At 31.2% G+C, this 21,421-nt stretch overlaps 1 protein-coding gene across 2 annotated transcripts in view; it reads left to right on the top strand.

The window, feature by feature from the left end:
• Nucleotides 1-21,421, top strand: part of LOC142331234 (uncharacterized) — a 61,321-nt gene that overhangs the window by 22,630 nt on the left and 17,270 nt on the right. For both annotated transcript variants that reach the window (XM_075376986.1, XM_075376985.1), the window contains exons 3-6: nucleotides 4,034-4,071; nucleotides 10,796-10,865; nucleotides 17,806-17,864; nucleotides 19,335-19,370. In XM_075376986.1, coding sequence (XP_075233101.1) covers nucleotides 4,034-4,071; nucleotides 10,796-10,865; nucleotides 17,806-17,864; nucleotides 19,335-19,370 — 203 coding nt within the window. The remainder of the gene's footprint in view (nucleotides 1-4,033; nucleotides 4,072-10,795; nucleotides 10,866-17,805; nucleotides 17,865-19,334; nucleotides 19,371-21,421) is intronic.

Below are 21,421 nucleotides of genomic sequence, written 5' to 3' on the forward strand. Positions count from 1 at the left end.
ATTTTTGACATAAACAAATTATATTTCTGACTGAAAGCTTGTTTCACCTGTGCTATTCGGCATTTTATATCACTCCTGCTTCATCCATATTTAGGAATTCACTTCCCAAATAACAAAATTCTTCTACCGCCATAATCTTTTCTCTTCTATTTTCACATTCAGTGGTCCATCTTCATTTCATTACTTTCGTTTTGTTCTTTTTTATTTTCATGTGGTAGTTCTTGCATAGGACCTCATCCATGCCATTCATTGTTTCTTCAAAATCCTTTTTACTCTCAGCTAGAATTACTATATCATCAGCAAATCATAGCATCTTTATCTTTTTACCTTGTACTGTTACTCTGAATCTAAATTGTTCTTTAACATCATTAACTGCTAGTTCTATGTAAAGATTAAAAAGTAGCGAGGATGGGGAACATCCTTGTTGGACTCCCTTTCTTTTGTTCTTCAATTATTAATTTTTTTTAAATTCTGAACATTTTATTGCAGTCTACGTTATTGAATGCCTTTTCTAGTCTATAAATGCCAAGTATGTTGGTTTGTTTTTCTTTAACTTTCCTTCTACTATTAATCTGAACCCTAAAATTGCTTCCCTTGTCACTATACTTTTTCTGAAACCAAATTGGACTTCTCCTAACACTTCTTCCACTCTCCTCTAAATTCTTCTGTACAAAATTCTAGTTAAGATTTTTGATGCATGAGTAGTTAAGCTAATTGTTCTGTATTCTTCACATTTACCTGCTCCTGCTTTATTTGGTATCATGACTATAACACTCTTTATGTGCCCAAAATTCTCCTTAATTTTCCTATATGCTGTTGCTATTTTACCAATGATTATTTCTCTTTCCACTTCTGAACACTTTTCTTTAATCCACTCTTCTTTTGCAAATTTTTTGTGTTGGCAATTACTAAGTAATTGCTGGCCGCTGTTCAGCCACCTGCCCAGCGGCCACTGACTGAACAGAAGAACAAAGAAAGAAGAAACCTGCACTTTTCTCCGTTCAGTCCTTCGGGGCCACGGGAATTTCAAGGTTAATGGCATGTAACTTCGGTTACTGCCAATTCTTGGAAAGTGCAGGCCAAAGAAGAACAAAGAGGTCATCGGAAGGAGAAGAAGAAGAAGATCTACGCGACCCAACGTCCCGGACGGGAGTCCGAGAAAGAGCCCAGCCGAGATGCGTCCTGAAGGGCAGCCAACAAAGAAGTGGTGAAGAGCTTCTACTCAAACTTTCCCTTAAAACTTACAATTAAACTAGTTTAAATCAGCAATTGCGACTCCTCCGGAGAAGGGGGCGCATTGCTCCCTCCATATAGTTAGTGCCCCGTTGTGGCGTATTCCTGCTAGCCTATATTCTATAGCGTTAGCACCGAAAGGACTACAGTGGACGGTCTGAAGGAGAATTACGTCGGGAGGACAGGTTTGCAAAAGCCTAGTCTTCCGCGGTCGGCCCATGAAGTGGGTTTGAAATCGCTGGTTTAACAACGGATTGGAATGCAATTAAATCCGTCCTTAAAATTAAAATATAAAATAAAGACAAAAATTGAAAAATTAGACCCGTCATATAAGGTAAACCTTTAAAAACACGCCCGATAGAATCACCCAGCAGAAAGGGACACTGTCCAGGCTCTGCAATCCGAAGGGAGAATTTGCAAACTCCCGCCAACTTTGCATTCCATTCCATTCCAATTACTACATTATACTTCGTGCACAACTCTATAAGTCGGTCCCCTCTTTCATTCCTTTTGCCCAGCCCGTATTCACCAACTATATTTCCTTCCTTGCCTTTTCCAATGCTTGCATTCCAATCTCCAACTATTATTAAATTTTCATCTCCTTTTACGTGTTTAATTCAATCTCTTCATCAATCTCTTCGTGTACACACTCTACCTCATTATCATCATGGGCGCTTATAGGCAAATAGACGTTAACAATCGTTGTCAGTTTAGGTTTCAATTTTATCCTTATTACAATGATTCTATCGCTATGCATTTTGAAATACTCTACTCTCTTCCCTATCTTCTAGTTCATTACGAAACCTACTCCTGCCTGCCCATTATTTGAAGCTGAGTTAATCATTCTAAAATCACCTGACCAAAAGTCATTTTCGTCTTCCTACCGAACCTTGCTAATTCCTACTACATCTATATTTATACTATCCATTTCTCTCTTTAAATTTTCTAACCTACCAACCTTTTTTAGACTTCTAATACTTGTAGAATGTTATTTTTTAATTTTCTGGTGACCTCTTCCTTAGTAGTCCCCACCCGGAGATCCGAACGGGGGACTAGTTTACCTCCGGAATATTTTACCAAGGAAGGCGCCTCCATCATTGCTATATGAAAATGTAGAAAGCTACATTTTCTTGAAAAAAAAAAAAAACCAGCTGTAGTTTTCCATTGCTTTCAGCTGCGCAGTACTCAGAGGACTGAGTGCTGTTGACATGGCCGTTTAAATTGTCCTGACCTATGCCCTTAACAACTACTGAAAGAGCTGCTGCCCTCTTTCAGGAATCATTCCTTAGTGTGGCTCTCAACAGATACCTCTCCAATATGGTTGCACCTTCGATTCAGCTACTATGTATCACTGAACACTGAAGCTCCCTCACCAACAGCAAGGTCTCAGATTCATAAAGGGAATCTTGAACATAAGGCAGAAATCCCCAAAAGTAAGTGAAGCAAAAGTTAAAGAATGGATTTTTGTTGGAGAATGTTGGAGAAGAATGGAGATTACCTGAGACTAGCTACAAAAGAATTATAATCTACTAAGAATTTTTAATGTAAGTATATGAGATCCCATAACATTACTTATATTAACTTAGACAGACTTTTAATGTGCCATTTCTATTAAGCTGAGGGCAATAGAAAGATTCTATTTACAGATCTGTAATGTAGGCAAAAAAAAAAATGCTGAGAAAGGTATCATATTTAGAGTTAAAAGGTTTTATTTTGTAAATCATACATGAGTATACTAGAGTCGTTCGGAAAATTTTTGCCCTGACACAGAGTTAAGGCAAACATGACCAAATGGCTATGATATTTTCAAGTATGATACACTAGATGACGTGCTATGAAGTTTTGAAAGCGAATGTTTATTTGCTGGTTTGCGGTGATCGAGGAAAGTAAACAGGTTATGACAATTTTGAAAAATGTGTAAAGTTGAAGTTTGTACTGTTATAAAATACTTTGTTTGAAAATGTTTAATTCCAACAGATATAAAAAAAGAGTTAGATTCCACTTGAAAGGATTCTTCTTCTTCCGTTTTCATATAAAAAAGGGACTGCTGAATTTAAGCGATGTCGTTCATCCATTCAAAATGATGAACGCTCGGAGTTGAATGAAGTTAGGAAGTAATACTCACCACAAAACGTATGATGATTTTGTACCTCCTTTCATTTATAAACATTCTGTTTACTTTTTCTATAGTTGTGTTGGCATAATAATTTTGATGGTAGCCAGTATAGTATGCTTATAACATTAATCCTCTTTGTCTGAAGTCAGGAGACTTCAAATCAGAGGCTATTAATGCTAATTAGTAAGCTTAGTTAATGTATAAAGAATATATTTTAGACAAAAGTTGTTCCAAAATTTTATGGGAATTAAATTACACTTTAATAACCTCTCTTTTAACTATAATAGCTAAAACAAGTTTCTAATCTAGAAGAGGGTGCCATCTGCCACAATCATGAAATTTTATAAACAACGAATTGTAACAGTGTCAAAGCCAAGCTAATCTCTGAATTTTATTAAACATGTGTAAACTGTTCAGGAATGATATCAAACAGATAAATAGCTTGTATATATATAATGTTATATACTGTATATGAAATATACTGACTACAGTAAAACAGTAAATAACATACTGTACAATATTTTTGAGGTTAAAAACAATAGAATTCCTCCTGATTAGAATTATTTTATGCCAAATCTGCTAACTATATTAATGTAACAATTTTTTTTTTGTCTTCAGTCATAATGTAACAATAACAAATAAAATTATTAAAGCATGTAATTAAAAACTGTTCTCTGATTTCAGATCTTTTGAAAATGGAAAAGAACATGTCCAAGGGACAAGTGAGTATTTATTAAAAAATCAATGCAAGTGATGAAGATGTATGCTAATATTTAATGGAACAAATTAAATAATAATATTAAATAACTGTTATAACAATTTAACTATGAAATCTAATAGGTTAATTTTAATATATTCTAACTGAAAGGAACATAATCTACAGGAAATAAATAATTTTAATTACCAATAATTAATAGATCATCATGAAAAATATGTTTTTAACTATTTTAAAGCAATAAATGTAATAATGTAACGTTTCTAAATACTTGGAAATATGCTTCCAATCTTTTCAGAAATAAAAGGCAGTTCCTTTCTCAGTGCTATTACAGATATCTTTAATTTTATGAAAAAATGTTAACACATTAAAGGCTATAGAAAGAATTAAAAAGTCTGATGAAACGGCAATGATCAGTGTGCATCATTTAGCAGATGGAAGAACACGCATCTAAGATGACAAATCCACATTTTACTGTCATTTACTTTCCCAAGTAAATGTTCTAGAGAAAAGAAGGTTGGATGAAAATTAAATTTAAATCTGGCTGGAAATTTTCTTCAGGAATTAAATAAGACCACAAAAAAACATTCTAGAATTGGTTTTGTATTTTGAAGCAGGTATTTCAGAATGTCTAATTTGTTTCTGTATAACAAATTCTGCTAATTATTTGATAAATCATATTTAACTTTTGTGATTTATTGAAATCAATTTATCAAATATCGCTTTGACTTTTGGATACTATCCTTATTTCCATCCTTCAATTTACCAGGTGCCATTCTCTGAGATGTTCTGGGTGTATTGAACCCATCAGTTTATAAAATGTGAAGTTTTTCCATCTTATTCAGATTCTACTTCTTTATTCATTCTCATTACTAATGTTGTAGTATTGCAGAATGTCACATCTATCCTATATGTTGTTAGAATTAAATCCAATAGCACAAAAAATATATATTATTTTAATAAAGAACTCTTTAAAAAATGTTCTAAAAACATTTAGTACTGTATAACTGTATTACAAAAATGTGACATTCTGCAATACTACAACATTAGTAATGAGAATGAATAAAGAAGTAGAATCTGAATAAGATGGAAAAACTTCACATTTTATAAACTGATGGGTTCAATACACCCAGAACATCTCAGAGAATGGCACCTGGTAAATTGAAGGATGGAAATAAGGATAGTATCCAAAAGTCAAAGCGATATTTGATAAATTGATTTCAATAAATCACCAAAGTTAAATAACATTAATGTAATTTTTTATGCACTCGCTGGCAGTTATTAGCAGCTAATAATTACAGCACTCAATGTCACCTGCAAAAGAATTTTTTATTTATTCTTATTTAAAGGCAAACAACCAGACAGGTTCTAACGTTGAAGAAATACAAGCAGTACAATACTGCACTGTTTCAAACTAAGAAAATCTGTAATGAAATTTTAAGGAAAAGTTGTAAAGAATTTACATTAATATTATGAAAAAACAAATTATCAAAATACAGTTAAAAGATAAATGTTTTTAACACATAAGCAATAATGAGGCAATTACGTATTTTTGTATCACATAATATATAAAGTATGTTGCAAGTTAAGAACACAGTAATTGTAAAATGTAAATTTCACACAGTAGGAAAATTTTGAAAGATAAGTGAATATGAAAATCAAGCTCTTGGAAAAAATTGAATAGGCTGTAGCTGTAAAAAAATAAGTATAATACATACATGATTTGCCAATATATAAGGAGGGAGTAATATACAGCTGAAAGCAAAAGAAAACTACAGCTGTTTTTTTTTTCAAGAAAATGTAGCTTTCTGCATTTTCATGTAACTAAGATAGAGGCACCTATCTTGGTAAAATATTTTGGAGATAAACTAGCCCCATGCTCAGATCTCTGTGAGGGGACTGCTAAGGAAGGGCCACTAGAAAATTAAAAAATAATATTCTACAAGTTGGAGCATGGAATTTTAGAAGTCTTAAAACAGTTGGTGGGTTAGATAATTTAAAGAGGGAAATGGGTAGGTTTAATAGAGATGTAGTAGGAATTAGCGAGGTTTGGTGGGAAGAGGAAAACAACTTTTGGTCAGGTGATTTTAGAATAATTAACTCAGCATCAAATAAAAGGCAAGCAGGGGTAAGTTTCATAATGAACAAAAAGCTTATTGATAGAATCATAGTAATCAGGATAAAATGAAAATCTAAGCCAACAACGATTTTTAATGTCTACATGCCTACTAGTGCCCATGTTGATGATGTGGTAGAATGTGTATATGAAGAAACTGATGAAGCAATTAAATACATAAAAGGGGATGAAAATTTAATAATAGTTGAAGATTGGAATGCAAGCATCGGAAAAGGCACGGAAGGAAATATTGCGGTTGAATACAGGCTGGGCTGAAAGAGAGAACCAACTTATTGAGTTTTGCACAAGTATAATTTAGTAACTGCCAACACCCAGTTTAAAAATCATAATAGAAGAATATACACATGGAAAAAGATGGACTGTACTGCAAGGTATCATATAGATTATATTATGGTTCAGCAAAGATGTAGAAATCAACTCGACTGCAAAGTATACCCAGGAGCAGATATTGATATAGATTAGGGTTTAAAAACCGGAAGAAGAGGTGTCAGATGAATTGGTGGAATTTAGAGAAGGCTGAAGATGAGGTGGTAAAGAGGCTTTGAAGAGGTCATCACAAGAGGTCTTAGTAAAAAAGATAAGGTATAAAATATAGAAGAAGAATGGGATAATGTTAAAAAGGACATTCTTAAATCAGCAGAAGAGAACTTAGGCAGAACAAAGAGAACTGGTAGACAATCATAGATATCAGAGGATAAATTGCAGCTGATGGATGAGCATAGAAAGCATAAGAATGCTAGTGATGAAAAAGGTAAAAGACTTATCAACAATTAAGAAATACTATAAACAGGAAGTGAAAATTTGCAAAAGAAGAGTGGATTAAAGAAAAGTGTTCAGAAGTGGAAAGAGAAATAATCACTGGTAAAATAGCAACAGCAAATAGGAAAATTAAGGAGAATTTTGTGGTACATAAATTAAAATCTAATATGTGTTAAGTAAAGAGTGTACACCAATTTATAATACGAAAGAAAAGGTTGATTGGTGGGTGGAAGATAGTGAAGAGTTATATGGAGGAAATGAATTAGAAATTGGTGTAATAAATGAAGAAGAGGAAGTTAAAGGAGATGAAAAAGGAAATACAATACTGAGATATGAATTTAATAGAGCATTAAAGGATTTGAATGGGATAAAGGCTGCTGGGATAGACGGGATGGTTAGGTGAGGTAAAGCGATAAGATAGATTGTACAAACTGCCCCACTCCATGGTACAAGTGGTAGTGTCTTGGCCTTTCATCCTGAGGTCCCGAGTTCAAATCCCAGGTCAGGCATGGCATTTTCACAAACCCTATTAATCATTCATCTCATCCTCTGAAGCAATATCTAACAGTGTTCCTGGAGGTTAAACAAAAAAAAAAAAAACATTATACAAATTGATATGTAATATTTATGAAAAATGGGAAGTTCTGTCAGACTTCAAAAAGAGTGTTATAGTCATGATACCAAAGAAAGCAGGAGCAGGTAAATGTGAAGAATAAAGAACAATTAACTAACTACCTACTCATGCAACAAAAATTTCAACTAGAATTCCGTACAGAAGAATTGAGAGGAGAGTGGAAGAAGTGTTAGGAGAAGACCAATTTGGTTTCAGGAAATGTATAGGGACAAGGGAAGCAATTTTAGTCCTCTGATTAATAGTAGAAGGAAGATTAAAGAAAAACAAACCAACATACTTGGCATTTATACACCTAGAAAAGGCTTTTCATAACACAGACTGGAATTCTGCAGTAAATGCAGTAGAAATAATGAAAATGGACTACAAAATTTAAAAATAGGAACAGAAAAGATTACAGAGGTACATGAAAATTTTTTTATTTAGGAGATAAAATTACTAAAGATGGACAAAGCAGGAGCATTATAAAATGCCGAATAGCACAGGTGAAAAGAGCCTTCAATCAGAAATATAATTTGTTTAGATCAAAAATTAATTTAAATGCCAGGAAAACATTTTTGAAAGTATATCTTTGGAGCATAGATTTATATCAGTGTGAAACTTGGACAATCGGAATATCTGAGAAGAAAAGATTAAAAGCTTTTGAAATGTGGTGCTATAGGAAAATGTTAAAAATCAGATGGGTGGTTAAAAAGTGACAAATGAAGAGGTGTTGCAGCAAATCGATGAAGAAAGAAGCATTTGGAAAAATATAGTTAAAAGAAGAGACAGACTTATAGGCCACATATTAAGGCATCCTGGAATAGTCGCTTTGATGTTGGAAGTATAGGTAGGTGGGAAAAATTGTGCAGGCAGGCAATGTTTGGAATATGTAAAACAAGTTTTTAGGGATGTAGGATGTAGGGGTATACAGAGATGAAACAACTGGCACTGGATAGGAATCTTGAACAGCTGCATCAAATCAGTCAAATGACTGAAGAAAAAAAAAGTGGGGAGTGAAAAGGTACCTCAAAAAATAAAAGAAATAGAAAATAAATTAAACTTAGAAAAAAGTCTAACAGACTTCAAAAAAAAAAGTATATATTTCAGCCTCTTATCACACACAACAATGCCATTTTTTTTGTGCTAATTTAAACCTACATGTACTGCCACATGGTGACATAGAATGTTATGCTCGATTACATGGCAGTTATCCAAAGGAAAAGATCAGTTTAAATAAAACAAATATTGATATTAATACAATCTGATGAAATAAATGTACTAGTGAAACCAGTATGGTTTGAAACCATGATGGGTCCTTCCCATCATGTAAGGATTGATGGACCAATCCTTACAAAAATCCTTGAAGAGCAAAAACTTTTCTTGAAATCCAGAGCTGCATGTGGATAGCAGAACAGCCTGTAGCCTACCACAGTGCTAACTGTTTGATGGTAATAGTAAGCAGTGTCACAAACTTAAATGGCATGCGTATTGTTGGAACACTGTAGAGCTATATGTAGTCAGCTAGTCATATATATGCCACACCATCATGCTTAGGAAGTCAATAAAAGTGGATCGCTGATATTAAAATCTGAATCAAACTGATGAAATATTACAAACAAAATTTAACAACACATTAAAAGTTCAACTGCATACATCATGTATGTAATCTTTTAAACGTTAAAAATCTTTTTATAGCTTCAGCTCAAATTACCTGAAAGAAACTTATTTATATGACCGCCAAATTAATTTACTTTAAACATTAAAGGAAAAAGAAACAAGAAAACAGGTGAATTTATAAAAAAAGATGCTTGAATAAGAATATTAATAAAAAAATTAAACCAAAATGAGACCTTTTTTTTGAATTTTGTTAAAATAAAGATTTAGGAAAATATATGATATTGAAACAAAAGCAGGAATGCAAGAAAGGCAAAGATTATTGATTTTTTCAATTTAGAATATTTTTCAATATTGTATATTGACAATATTAAAAATAAGATTACATTAACACAAGTTAGTGAAAAATAATCCCTTTCGGCATGCCGGAAGACAGAGGTAGATTTCACTGGTGCTAAGTGGGGGATAAAAAAGATTTTCACCTTAAAGTTAAGAAAAACTTCAAATTACTCAATTCGACAATGGTTGCATGTGAAAAAAGTTTCATATATTTAGTATACGACAAGCTCCATCCATCTTCTTTCAATTCCAGCAGCATTTTGGTCATCCTTTTCCATAAGGGTTGGTCATATTAAAAATTGCTTCAGACAATATTTTAGGTAATGTTTAGAGGACTAAGGACCACTTTAAACCAATCTGATACTGAGCCTATTAAGGAAGATATGATGTTTTTGTCTTCGAAACCCCACTTTTTCCATCCCCTGGTTGGTGATATAAAAAACTTTAACTAGATAAGTTTTAGGCCCTTATCCAAAGAATAGTAGGAACTTTAAACAAATTTGATATTATACTTAGTAAGAAAGATATTGCAATATTTTGTTTTTTTGTAAAAGGCCCCCCCCCCCCCATTTCCACCCTCATAGTCCGATTTTGGCCGTTAACAAACTGAGCCGAGATTTTGGAACAAGTTATTTTTAAGGGAAAATTTGAAAGTGATTGGTGCAAAATTACGGCAGTATTGTGTCCACAAGAAAGCGAAATATATATACAAACTTTGAAGCTGACTGTGGTTTTGGGGTCTGGGGGATGTGAAACGCGAAAATATGTAAAAATTTTCTGGAAGTCAAATTGTGGTACCCATTACAATAGGTAGCTTTCTTATGAAATCTACCTAAAAGGAGTTATTTTGAGCGCCTAAAAACCTTATTCCTTACAGTGCACATATCTGTTGTATACTGTATTAAAAGTAGATTGACATTGCCAGTAACCACTCACCTGAGTTGTATGATAATGAAAATAATAGCACAGCTCTATTGAGCTGGAGAAGAGAAAGCTCTTGCATGAAAAAAATAAAATATGAATTAGCTGTATTATTTTTGTACTTCACGTATTCTTATAGATATATAAAAATAACTCTGTAAGCGGATAATTATAATGGCTCAAAAAATGTCTATTACTTATAACAAATTAATAATAAAAGCCATTAATTTTCAATGGATATAGGCTTTTAATATTTACATGTAAAATTAAAAAGAAATTAACTCTTTAAATGGAAAGATGTGGTTGTCATTAATTTCAAGATGACAAATACAATTTCTTTATTTTCAGGAATATAATGGTTGGACTCATCAAGGTGTAAAAAAATGTATAGAACTGATGTTAAAACATGGTCATGAAAGTAAGTACTAATAAGTAATAGAAATTTAATGAATTTATTGATGTTAATGATGAAAAGTTATTTAACTCTGAAAAAAGGTAAAACATAATATGAGTCATTTGTAGTAGTTCTAGTAACATAAAAAAAAAAATATATATATATATATAATGCTAATATAAATCATATTATGTTAACAACAAATTCAAGGGATCACATCAAAAGAAAAAAATTATAAACACAATTCAGAGTATATAAATTAAATAGCAATGACTTAAAAAATATTAGAATTAATGACCGAGCACATGTTTAAACTGATAAAAAGAACACACATAAGGACTATACATCATAACAGAATCATTCTTTGCATTTCAGTTTATATAAATGATGATGCAAAGATATCATGCACAATATCAAAAGTTTAGCATATAACACAACCACCCCCCCCAAACATACTTGGACAATATGGAATTTACCAAATCACACTATATTTAACAAAAAGAATGCATTAAAGAAACAAACTGACCAGATAAATAATATTAATTGTGTAAATATGGAGCATTTCATAATGGTTGCAACCCTTAGAATGAAGAGATATAATTGACACACTGGTTTTAAAACAATAACAGCAAATTTACTCTATATTTTCACAAATAAATTTTGAAACAAATTAAAGAAGAGTTTCATTTTAAATTTCCGCAATCCACAGTTTCCAATAGATCAGTAATAGATAATTTATATATATATTTTTTTTTGTGGCTGGCAGAGTAAATAAACAAAAGGGCTCAAGATTTACCAGCACTGATAATCAAAGTAGTTCTTGAGGATATGAAAAAAACATTTATCTCATTTACCCAGGTTACCACTTACTTATCCTATACATTATACAATTAACTCAGCGTCAAATAATGGGCAGGCAGGAGTAGGTTTCGTGATGAACGAATATAGGGAGGAGAGTGGAGTATTTCAAGACGCATAGCGATAGAGTCATTGTAATAAGGATAAAATCAAAACCTAAACTGACAACGATTGTTAACGTCTATATGGCTACAAGCGTCCATGATGATGATGAGGTAGAGTGTGTATAGGAAGAGATTGATGAAGCAATTAAACATGTAAAAGGAGATGAAAATTTAATAATAGTTGGAGATTGGAATGCAAGCATTGGAAAAGGCAAGGAAGGAAATATAGTGGGTGAATACGTGCTGGGCAAAAGGAATGAAAGAGGGGACCGACTTATAGAGTTTTGCACGAAGTATAATTTAGTAATTGCCAACACCCAATTTAAAAATCATAATAGAAGAATATACACTTGGTAAAAGCCAGGCGATACTGCAAGGTATCAGATAGATTATATCATGGTTAAGCAAAGATTTAGTAATCAACTCGTTGACTGCAAAACTTACCCTGGAGCAGACATTGATAGCGACCATAATTTGGTCATAATGAAATATAGATTGGGGTTTAAAAACCTGAAGAAAAGGTGTCATATGAATCGGTGGAATTTAGAGAAGCTTGAGGAAGAGGAGGTAAAGAAGATTTTTGAGGAGGACATCGCAAGAAGTCTGAGTAAAAAAAGATAAGGTAGAAAATGTAGAAGAAGAATGGGAGAATGTTAAAAAGGAAATTCTTAAATCAGCAGAAGCAAACTTAGGCGGAATAAAGAGAACTGGTAGAAAACCTTGGGTTTCAGACGATATATTGCAGCTGATGGATGAACGTAGAAAATATAAGAATGCTAGTGATGAAGAAAGTAAAAGGAACTATCGGCAATTAAGAAATGCTATAAACAGGAAGTGCAAACTGGCGAAAGAAGAGTGGATTAAAGAAAAGTATTCAGAAGTGGAAAGAGAAATGAACATTGGTAAAATAGACGGAGCATACAGGAAAGGTAAGGAAAATTTTGGGGTACATAAATTAAAATCTAATAATGTGTTAAACAAAGATGGTACACCAATATATAATACGAAAGGTAAAGTTGATAGATGGGTAGAATATATTGAAGAGTTATACGGAGGAAATGAATTAGAAAATGGTGTTATAGAGGAAGAAGAGGAAGTTGAGGAGGATGAAATGGGAGAAACAATACTGAGATCTGAATTTAAGAGACCATTAAAAGATTTAAATGGCAGAAAGGCTCCTGGAATAGACGGAATACCTGTAGAATTACTGGGCAATGCAGGTGAGGAAGCGATTGATAGATTATACAAACTGGTGTGTAATATTTATGAAAAAGGGGAATTTCCGTCAGACTTCAAAAAAAGTGTTATAGTAATGATACCAAAGAAAGCAGGGGCAGATAAATGTGAAGAATACAGAACTTAAGAATAAATGTGAAGAATACAAAGTTTAACTAGTCATGCATCAAAAATCTTAACTAGAATTCTATACAGAAGAATTGAGAGGAGAGTGGAAGAAGTGTTAGGAGAAGACCAATTTGGTTTCAGGAAAAGTATAGGGCCAAGGGAAGCAATTTTAGGCCTCAGATTAATAGAACAAGGAAGATTAAAGAAAAACAAACAAACATACTTGGCGTTTATAGACCTAGAAAAGGCATTCGATAACGTAGACTGGAATAAAATGTTCAGCATTTCAAAAAAATTAGGGTTCAAATACAGAGATAGAAGAACAATTGCTAACATGTACAGGTACCAAACAGCAACAGTAATAATTGAAGAACATAAGAAAGAAGCCGTAATAAGAAATGGAGTCCGACAAGGATGTTCCCTATCTCCATTACTTTTTAATCTTTACATGGAACTAGCAATTAATGATGTTAAAGAACAATTTAGATTCGGAGTAACAGTACAAGGTGAAAAGATAAAGATGCTACGATTTGCTGATGATATAGTAATTCTAGCCGAGAGTAAAAAGGATTTAGAAGAAACAATGATCAGCATAGATTAAGTCCTACGCAAGAACTATCGCATGAAAATAAACAAGAACAAAACAAAAGTAATGAAATGTAGTAGAAATAACAAAGATGGACCGCTGAATGTGAAAATAGGAGGAGAAAAGATTATGGAGGTATAAGAATTTTGTTATTTGGGAAGTAAAATTACTAAAGATGGACGAAGCAGGAGCGATATAAAATGCCGAATAGCACAAGCTAAACGAGCCTTCAGTAAGAAATATAATTTGTTTACTGCAAAAATTAATTTAAATGTCAGGAAAAGATTTTTGAAAGTGTATGTTTGGAGTGTCGCTTTATATGGAAGTGAAACTTGGACAATCGGAGTATCTGAGAAGAAAAGATTAGAAGCTTTTGAAATGTGGTGCTATAGGAGAATGTTAAAAATCAGATGGGTGGATAAAGTGACAATTGAAGAGGTATTGCGGCAAATAGATGAAGAAAGAAGCATTTGGAAAAATATAGTTAAAAGAAGAGACAGACTTATAGGCCACATACTAAGGCATCCTGGAATAGTCGCTTTAATATTGGAAGGACAGGTAGAAGGGAAAAATTGTGTAGGCAGGCCACGTTTGGAGTATATAAAACAAATTGTTGGGGATGTAGGACGTAGAGGGTATACTGAAATGAAACGACTAGCACTAGATAGGGAATCTTGGAGAGCTGCATCAAACCAGTCAAATGACTGAAGACAAAAAAAAAAAATAAAAAAAAATTTTAATGAATTTATCCACAAGCTACGTATAAAGAATTTGCTAATAACAAATAAATTAGATTTATTTTTATTAATTTAAAATGTTGTTGCTCAGCAACATTTTAAACAAATGCTGTTTCTCAGCAACATTTTAAGTTTGAATTTATTTTCTATTATTAACGATACATTTGTTGTTCTTTGATTATAATCATGTGGAAAAGGTGTTTTCCTTGTATATTTTCTAACATAAAGTTAGAAAAACCAAATGTCACATCTAACGAAGAAATTCCTGACGACCAGTCAGAAGATGATATTGAAGCAGATTTGATTGAATTAAAAAAAATTGCAGAACTTTATAAAAGCCAGGCGAAAAACGATAAAGATTTAAAAGTCAAAATTGATGTATTAAATTCTAAACTGGATAACTTATTATTAATTTGAAGAGAAATAAAAAAAAATTATTATTTTTTAAATAAAAATTTAAAAAAATATAAAAAAAAATTAAAAAATAAAAAATGAAAAAAAAAATTTAAAAAAAAAAAAAATTAAAAAAATAAAAAAAAAATAAAAAAAAAAAATAAAAAAAAAATAAAAAAAAAAAAAAAAATAATAAAAAATAAAAAAAAAAAATAAAAATAAAAAAAAATAAAAATAAAAATAATAATTAATAATGATCAATTTAATATCATGGATAATATCACGGAATACCGACAGTACTGATTATTTAGAACTGAAACAATTATTAATTAATGCATTTAATGTACACTACTTCACATAAATTGTCTTCAATTTGGGCAGTTGATGCGCAGTCACAGTTCAACAAGTATGAAAAGGAGGTACAAAAAAAAAGAATATGGAAGTATTATATTTATTGGAAGAATACACTGTACCTTGCAGTATTGTTAAAGAACACATGATTCTAATATAATTAAATTTAAAAAAACACACCGAAAGTAATATTATTTTCAAAAATCATTATAGCTGTGCAACATCCTTTCTTTCTTATCTAAAACCGGAAATTTGACGTACTTGCGACAGAATGTTTTATATGAACTCCATTGCATACACAAATGATAAAACACTGAATATATTTTATTACAATGATTATGTAGATAATTTTATATATGAATTAATTTTTTTTAAATTTATTAACACGTGCTTAGGAATTAATACATCATAATTCTTGATAAAATTAGAATTACGACACCGTTAAAGAAAAATTCTTTATGTACAAAAATAAATCTATTAGCGATTATTAAGAAGAATACAAAATTAGTAACTTTAGACAATCAACAAAAAATCGTTAATAAAAAAATAATGGTAGAATTACTAAAAGAAATTCATTTAAAAAACTTTTACAAATATTTTATAAGCGTAAAAATATGATAAATAAAAATCGAATTATGCTAAACAAATTATGAAAAATAAATATGCATTTTCAGTTATTAATTTTTTGTTTTGTTTTGTTTAACCTACGAAACCACTATTAGGTGGTATCGTTTCAGAGGACGAGATGAATGATTTGTAGCGAGTGTGAAAATGCCATGCCTAACCGGGATTCGAACCTGGAATCTCCGGATTAAAGGTGGACGCTACCACTTGCACCACGAAGGCCGGCGCGAGAAAATACCTTACTCTCGAGAAAGTATACGTAAAATAACGAAATACAAACAAGTAAAACTTGAACATCGTGATTGGATTAAGAAAATGTTCAATTTAAATTATTCAATTAATATTTAAAGCTTTATAAATTCAAATTATTGTACGAAAAACATTTTCATTATGTATCATAGATTCTATTAACAATGGATAGTTCATTGTATATCAGTGACTGAAATTGTTAACAAACATCTTTCAACAATTTAAAAAATTTTAAACTATATTTTTTAAATTTCATTCCACAATGAAACGTTTTGATGAAATAGCGATTTCTGGGAATGCTTTGGAAAAATACCGGAAAAGGGTTGATAGTTTTTTATTTCAAATCTGCCATACGGTTTTTAAACAGGAATTCACTGGTGCCGGAACTCTGTTTCAGTACTGCTTTTTAGAAGAAATAAAAAATTGTTCTTTCAAATAATTTTTTTTTTTTAACTTAAGTCTGGCTATGTTTTATTTTAACACAAAACATATACTTCAAATTATAAAAATCAGGTCGTATGAAAATGGTCTTTGCTTTTGGATATTTGTAGGCGACCAGTAAAAGCCCACCGGGCTAGTTTAGTGGTTAACTCGTCATCGCAAATCAACTGATTTTGAAGTCAAGAGTTGTAAGGTTCAAATCCTAGTAAAGGCAGTTACGTTTATACGGATTTGAATACTAGATCGTGGATACCGGTGTTCTTTGATGGTTGGGTTTCAATTAACTACACACCTCAGGAATGATCGACCCGAGACTGTGCAAGACTGCACTTCATATACATTCAAACATATCATTCTCATTCATCCTCTGAAGTAATAACTTACGGTGGTTCCGGAGGCTAAACAGGAAAAGAAAGTAAGCGACAAATAAGTCAATAAAAATACAATTCACAAAAAAGTTACAAATTTAACACGAAAAAGATTGCTTCTTATCGATGTGGACATAGAAATGAATGTACATTTTTTGACATTATCATGTAGCCTGTGGTTGTGGACCGTATTCTTGCGGCCGATGTAATACAAAATCCAACATTCCGGTACTGGGAAATTTACGAGTACACTCCTGTTTTAAATATTAGTCGTATAATTATGAAATAGAGTACAATTACGAATAAGATCAAAATGTTCAGTAAAAAAAATTTGGGTTAATTTTGATTAAATAACTTTATCTTAAAATGTATGAAGTATTAAAAGTATAATTAAGGGGATAATTTATCTGAAATTCATATTCTGATCACTACTGAAAAAACAACCGAACGGCTTTCATATTCCTTCTATTGACTAAACTAGAAAAGGGGACGAACAAGCAACGTTCCATACAGACGCGGAATAAAAAAAAATTGTATTTATTATTCGATTTGGCTCATATTCAAAATATATAATATTAGTTATGTGAAAAGAAATATTTTTGTGAAATAGGGAAGATGGGAAAGAGGGGAAGGGGTGAAGATTGGAAGAGGGAAAAAAGGAAAGGTTAAATTTTGTGATGTTCTATAATGTTCAGTTTTTTAATATTATCAAACTTTCATTTGTGTTCATTTATTTTATATATATATATATACTCAAATCTAGGTAGCGAAGCATTGCCAGGCCAGCTAGTATAGTATAATTCCCGTATTATTTTTAAATATTATAAAAAAATAATTATTTTTTTAATAATTAAAAATTATTATATTTTATTACCTATTTTAAAAATACTTTTTTCTCCTCTTTTACAGTAGGACATGTGGGAAACTGTTTCATGGAAAATAAGATACTCAGAACAGATGTAGCAAAGGTAAGATAACTGAGCATTCCATATTTTCATAAATAATTACTCTTCCAGTCCCTCATTAAACAATGCAACAAACACACACACACACACACACACACGCGCGCATATATATATATCCTTTCTGATGCTGCCTTGATGATACAATAAATTTTATCTGCTGAAGTCTGTTATGAGCAACGGCTTGTTCTGACACGTCAGTGATAGTACTACATTTTATAATACAGGCTGTATCAAAAGAAATATTACAATTTATCAAACAATACTGATTGCAGTTATTTTTTTCTGCAGATTATCTTTTAATAAGCAATAATTTCTAAATGGAGGGAACACTTCTGTGCTATAAATATAATTTATTACTGTAGTAAAAAAGATATATGTAGAAATCATTTATGAGAGTGAGGTGGTTGGTAAATTTATCCAAACCTATATAAAGTATACTAAAGAAGTCAGAATAAGTGTAAATAAACAAATAAATAAAATCTTTATTCAGATAAGAATATATATAATTTACACATTATAAAATCCAGGTCAAGAAAATAGATGTGCTATTCTGCAGACAACAAAAATAAATATTTTGAGCATTTGCCAGTAAGACTTAAGGAAAACTATGGTAAAATCTTCAGAAAGGAAAAATTAATTAATTAAAAATAGAAATGGTTGTATTCTACATTAATATTTAAAAAAAATTATATATGAGTAATTATAAATAAGTGAATTACATATAATTATGGGAAAGTAACTGACAAATAAGTAGTTTAAAATAATAATGTTACAAAATATTAAAAGGGTAAAAATTCAGGTTAATCAAATAAGAATTATTTAAAAAGTTACTATCAATGGAGTGGTATTATACCTGTAAATGAAACTTTTTTAATTTTAAAACAAAATAGGTCAGATGACCTTTTGGATTGTTGGGTATAAATTATTAAAACACAGATGCATGAAAATGTTAGAACTTCTAAATAAATCATGTTTATCATAACCGAAAAAAAATTGCCACTTTTTATACCATTGATTAATTTTCATATTCTTTAGTAGTTTCAACATGTTGCAACTTATTAACATACTTAAGGGCAAAAAAACATGGTTTTTGTGTTTGCTGGCAACCAACTTATCTAAATTATAATTTCATGAACAATGTAGTAAAACTATTTTGTAACAACTGCCTAAATCTTTACAAGTCATCATTTAACAGTAATAGGAGTTTATACAATATGGCCCAGGCTATTGAAAAGTCATTAAATCTTAAAAATTATAAAAATAACAAACACATAAAACTTAAATAAATAAGATTTATTATTGATTACAAATTAGTATGTAAAATGAATATGAGTAAAAGTATATTAATAATATAAAAAAAAAAAATTGCTTTTTATATAATAAAATAAGTAACAAAAAGGGTTATTTAATTTGAGAGAAAAAAATAAGGAAAATAATTTCCAATTATTCATAATTATTATTATTACTTTTCAGGCATTTTTTCTGGGAATATGCAGAGCAACCGACATGGTAAGCTGAACTTAATAAATAACTATTTTACATCATTAAAAAGAAAAAAACGAAATCGAAAATGTTTAATAGCATTTATACATTTAAAGTGAAAAATTACTGATAAACAAATGTTAACCTATGGCTATGTAACCTATGGTTTGTTTAATATAGAATGCAAGCCGATGCAGTAAAGTAAGTAAATCTACATTCATGATGTATATAATGTGGTTTACTTGTCACCACTGTTTCACAATCCGAATGCACAGTAAGTAGTGGTTGCTTTTTCATACAAGAGAATACTGAACGACTAAGTTTAGGAATCAAATGCTTGTTTAACTAATTTGGGACAGTTAAAGCAAATTTTTTGATTTTCCTAAAACCTTTTATGAATAAATGTGCCAAATTTCACCTTTTTAATTATTCAAGAAACAGGAGAATTAGAAATGAGTGAATTAATAAGCAAGAGTTTTCTTTTAATTATAAAATATATCTATAGAACCTCAGAAATACATAAATGAATTTTTTCCATCTTTTTGTAGAATTTTATAGTGTCTATACCAACTGACTTTACTAGGACTTGAATGCTGGAACTCTCGACTTCCAAATCAGCTGATTTGGGAAAACGCGTTCACCACTAGACTAACCCGATGGGTTAATCTCCGGCCACCGTGGCACGATTAGTAGTGCCTCGGCATTTCATCTGGAGGTCCCGGGTTCAAATCCTGGTCAGGCATGGCATTTTCACATACACTACAAATCATTCATCTCATCCTCTGAAATAGTACTTAACTGTGGTGTTAAAAAAAAAAGTGTCTATACCAAATTTTTTGTTTCTATTCAATGAACTGGAAATATTGACAGGAATTATTAATCTGTGCTTACTGTATTTCACTCTTTTAGTAAAAATTTTAATGCTGATGCTGGTGTCAGTATCCATGGACGTAATGAGCTATAGGAGCTATCATTAAAATAACAAATGACACAGCTGCCTACACACTGAAATTCAAAACTGTCCATGATAGATGGAAACTTATGAATACTACACAAATCAACAATAAACCACTTATGGGGTAGTTAAAGGGGAGCACAATTTCAGATATTGTTAGAATAGCTTATAGAGTTGAATTCGATATTTTATCACAACTGATCTCAAAATGTATGGAAACATGAAGCCGACTCTCAAACCAGGTATCCCTTTTAGAGTTGATTTAAAATGAAAACCAAAACCTGCAACCTTTCAAGTTTCTTCTGATCTCTTCATCTTGTTAAGAATCCTATTTATTTACCCCTTAGGATTTGTAAACCAAAAGGGCTGTGCTCACCGTTCAAATGGAATAGTGATCCAGTTTTTAGAGTAGACTGTCAAAGAATGTCTCTGTCCAATAAATTGTATCGGTATGGCACCAATTGGTTGGAACCAAGCATAGTGATCTCTACTTCTGTAAGTTGATAGATGAAATTGATTACAGAATTGTTATGTCTCTATTTAAATAAATACATGTATTTTCAAATGATAAAACAATATTTATTTATTAAAATATAATGAACAATTACAAAAAATGAACACTGAAAGATATATTGTTAAAATTGTCCACATCATCACTCCAATCATCGATTTGATACAATTGAGATTGTATCAAATTGTAAGCCGACTCAAGCGTCGGCTTACAATTGAGATCTCGAACGTTGGGAACAACAAGAATCATACAACAAAACATCACTGGTCTCAAATATCAATGGTCTTTTCAAAAAACGGTAGAGGCCTTAAAGTGATATCTGCAAAATTTAACCTACAAGTTTACTTTTAATCAAGAAGTTTTACGTGCAAACTGTAAGGACCCAGATGATCACTTCTTGTGTATTACTGGGTTAATCAAACGAATCAAAATTTCCAATAAATAATATGACATCAAAAACTTCAATGTTTAATAAAGAAACATTGAAACAACAAAATAAAATCATTTTTGTCAAAAAAAAAAATTATACTAATTGTTATTCAAAAATACTTAAACACAGCACACGGTTACTTTCCGAATGCAACGTTCTACTTATTATAGGATACCAGATGT

Source organism: Lycorma delicatula, chromosome 10 (assembly GCF_047948215.1).
Source record: "Lycorma delicatula isolate Av1 chromosome 10, ASM4794821v1, whole genome shotgun sequence".
Classification (NCBI taxonomy): domain Eukaryota; kingdom Metazoa; phylum Arthropoda; class Insecta; order Hemiptera; family Fulgoridae; genus Lycorma; species Lycorma delicatula.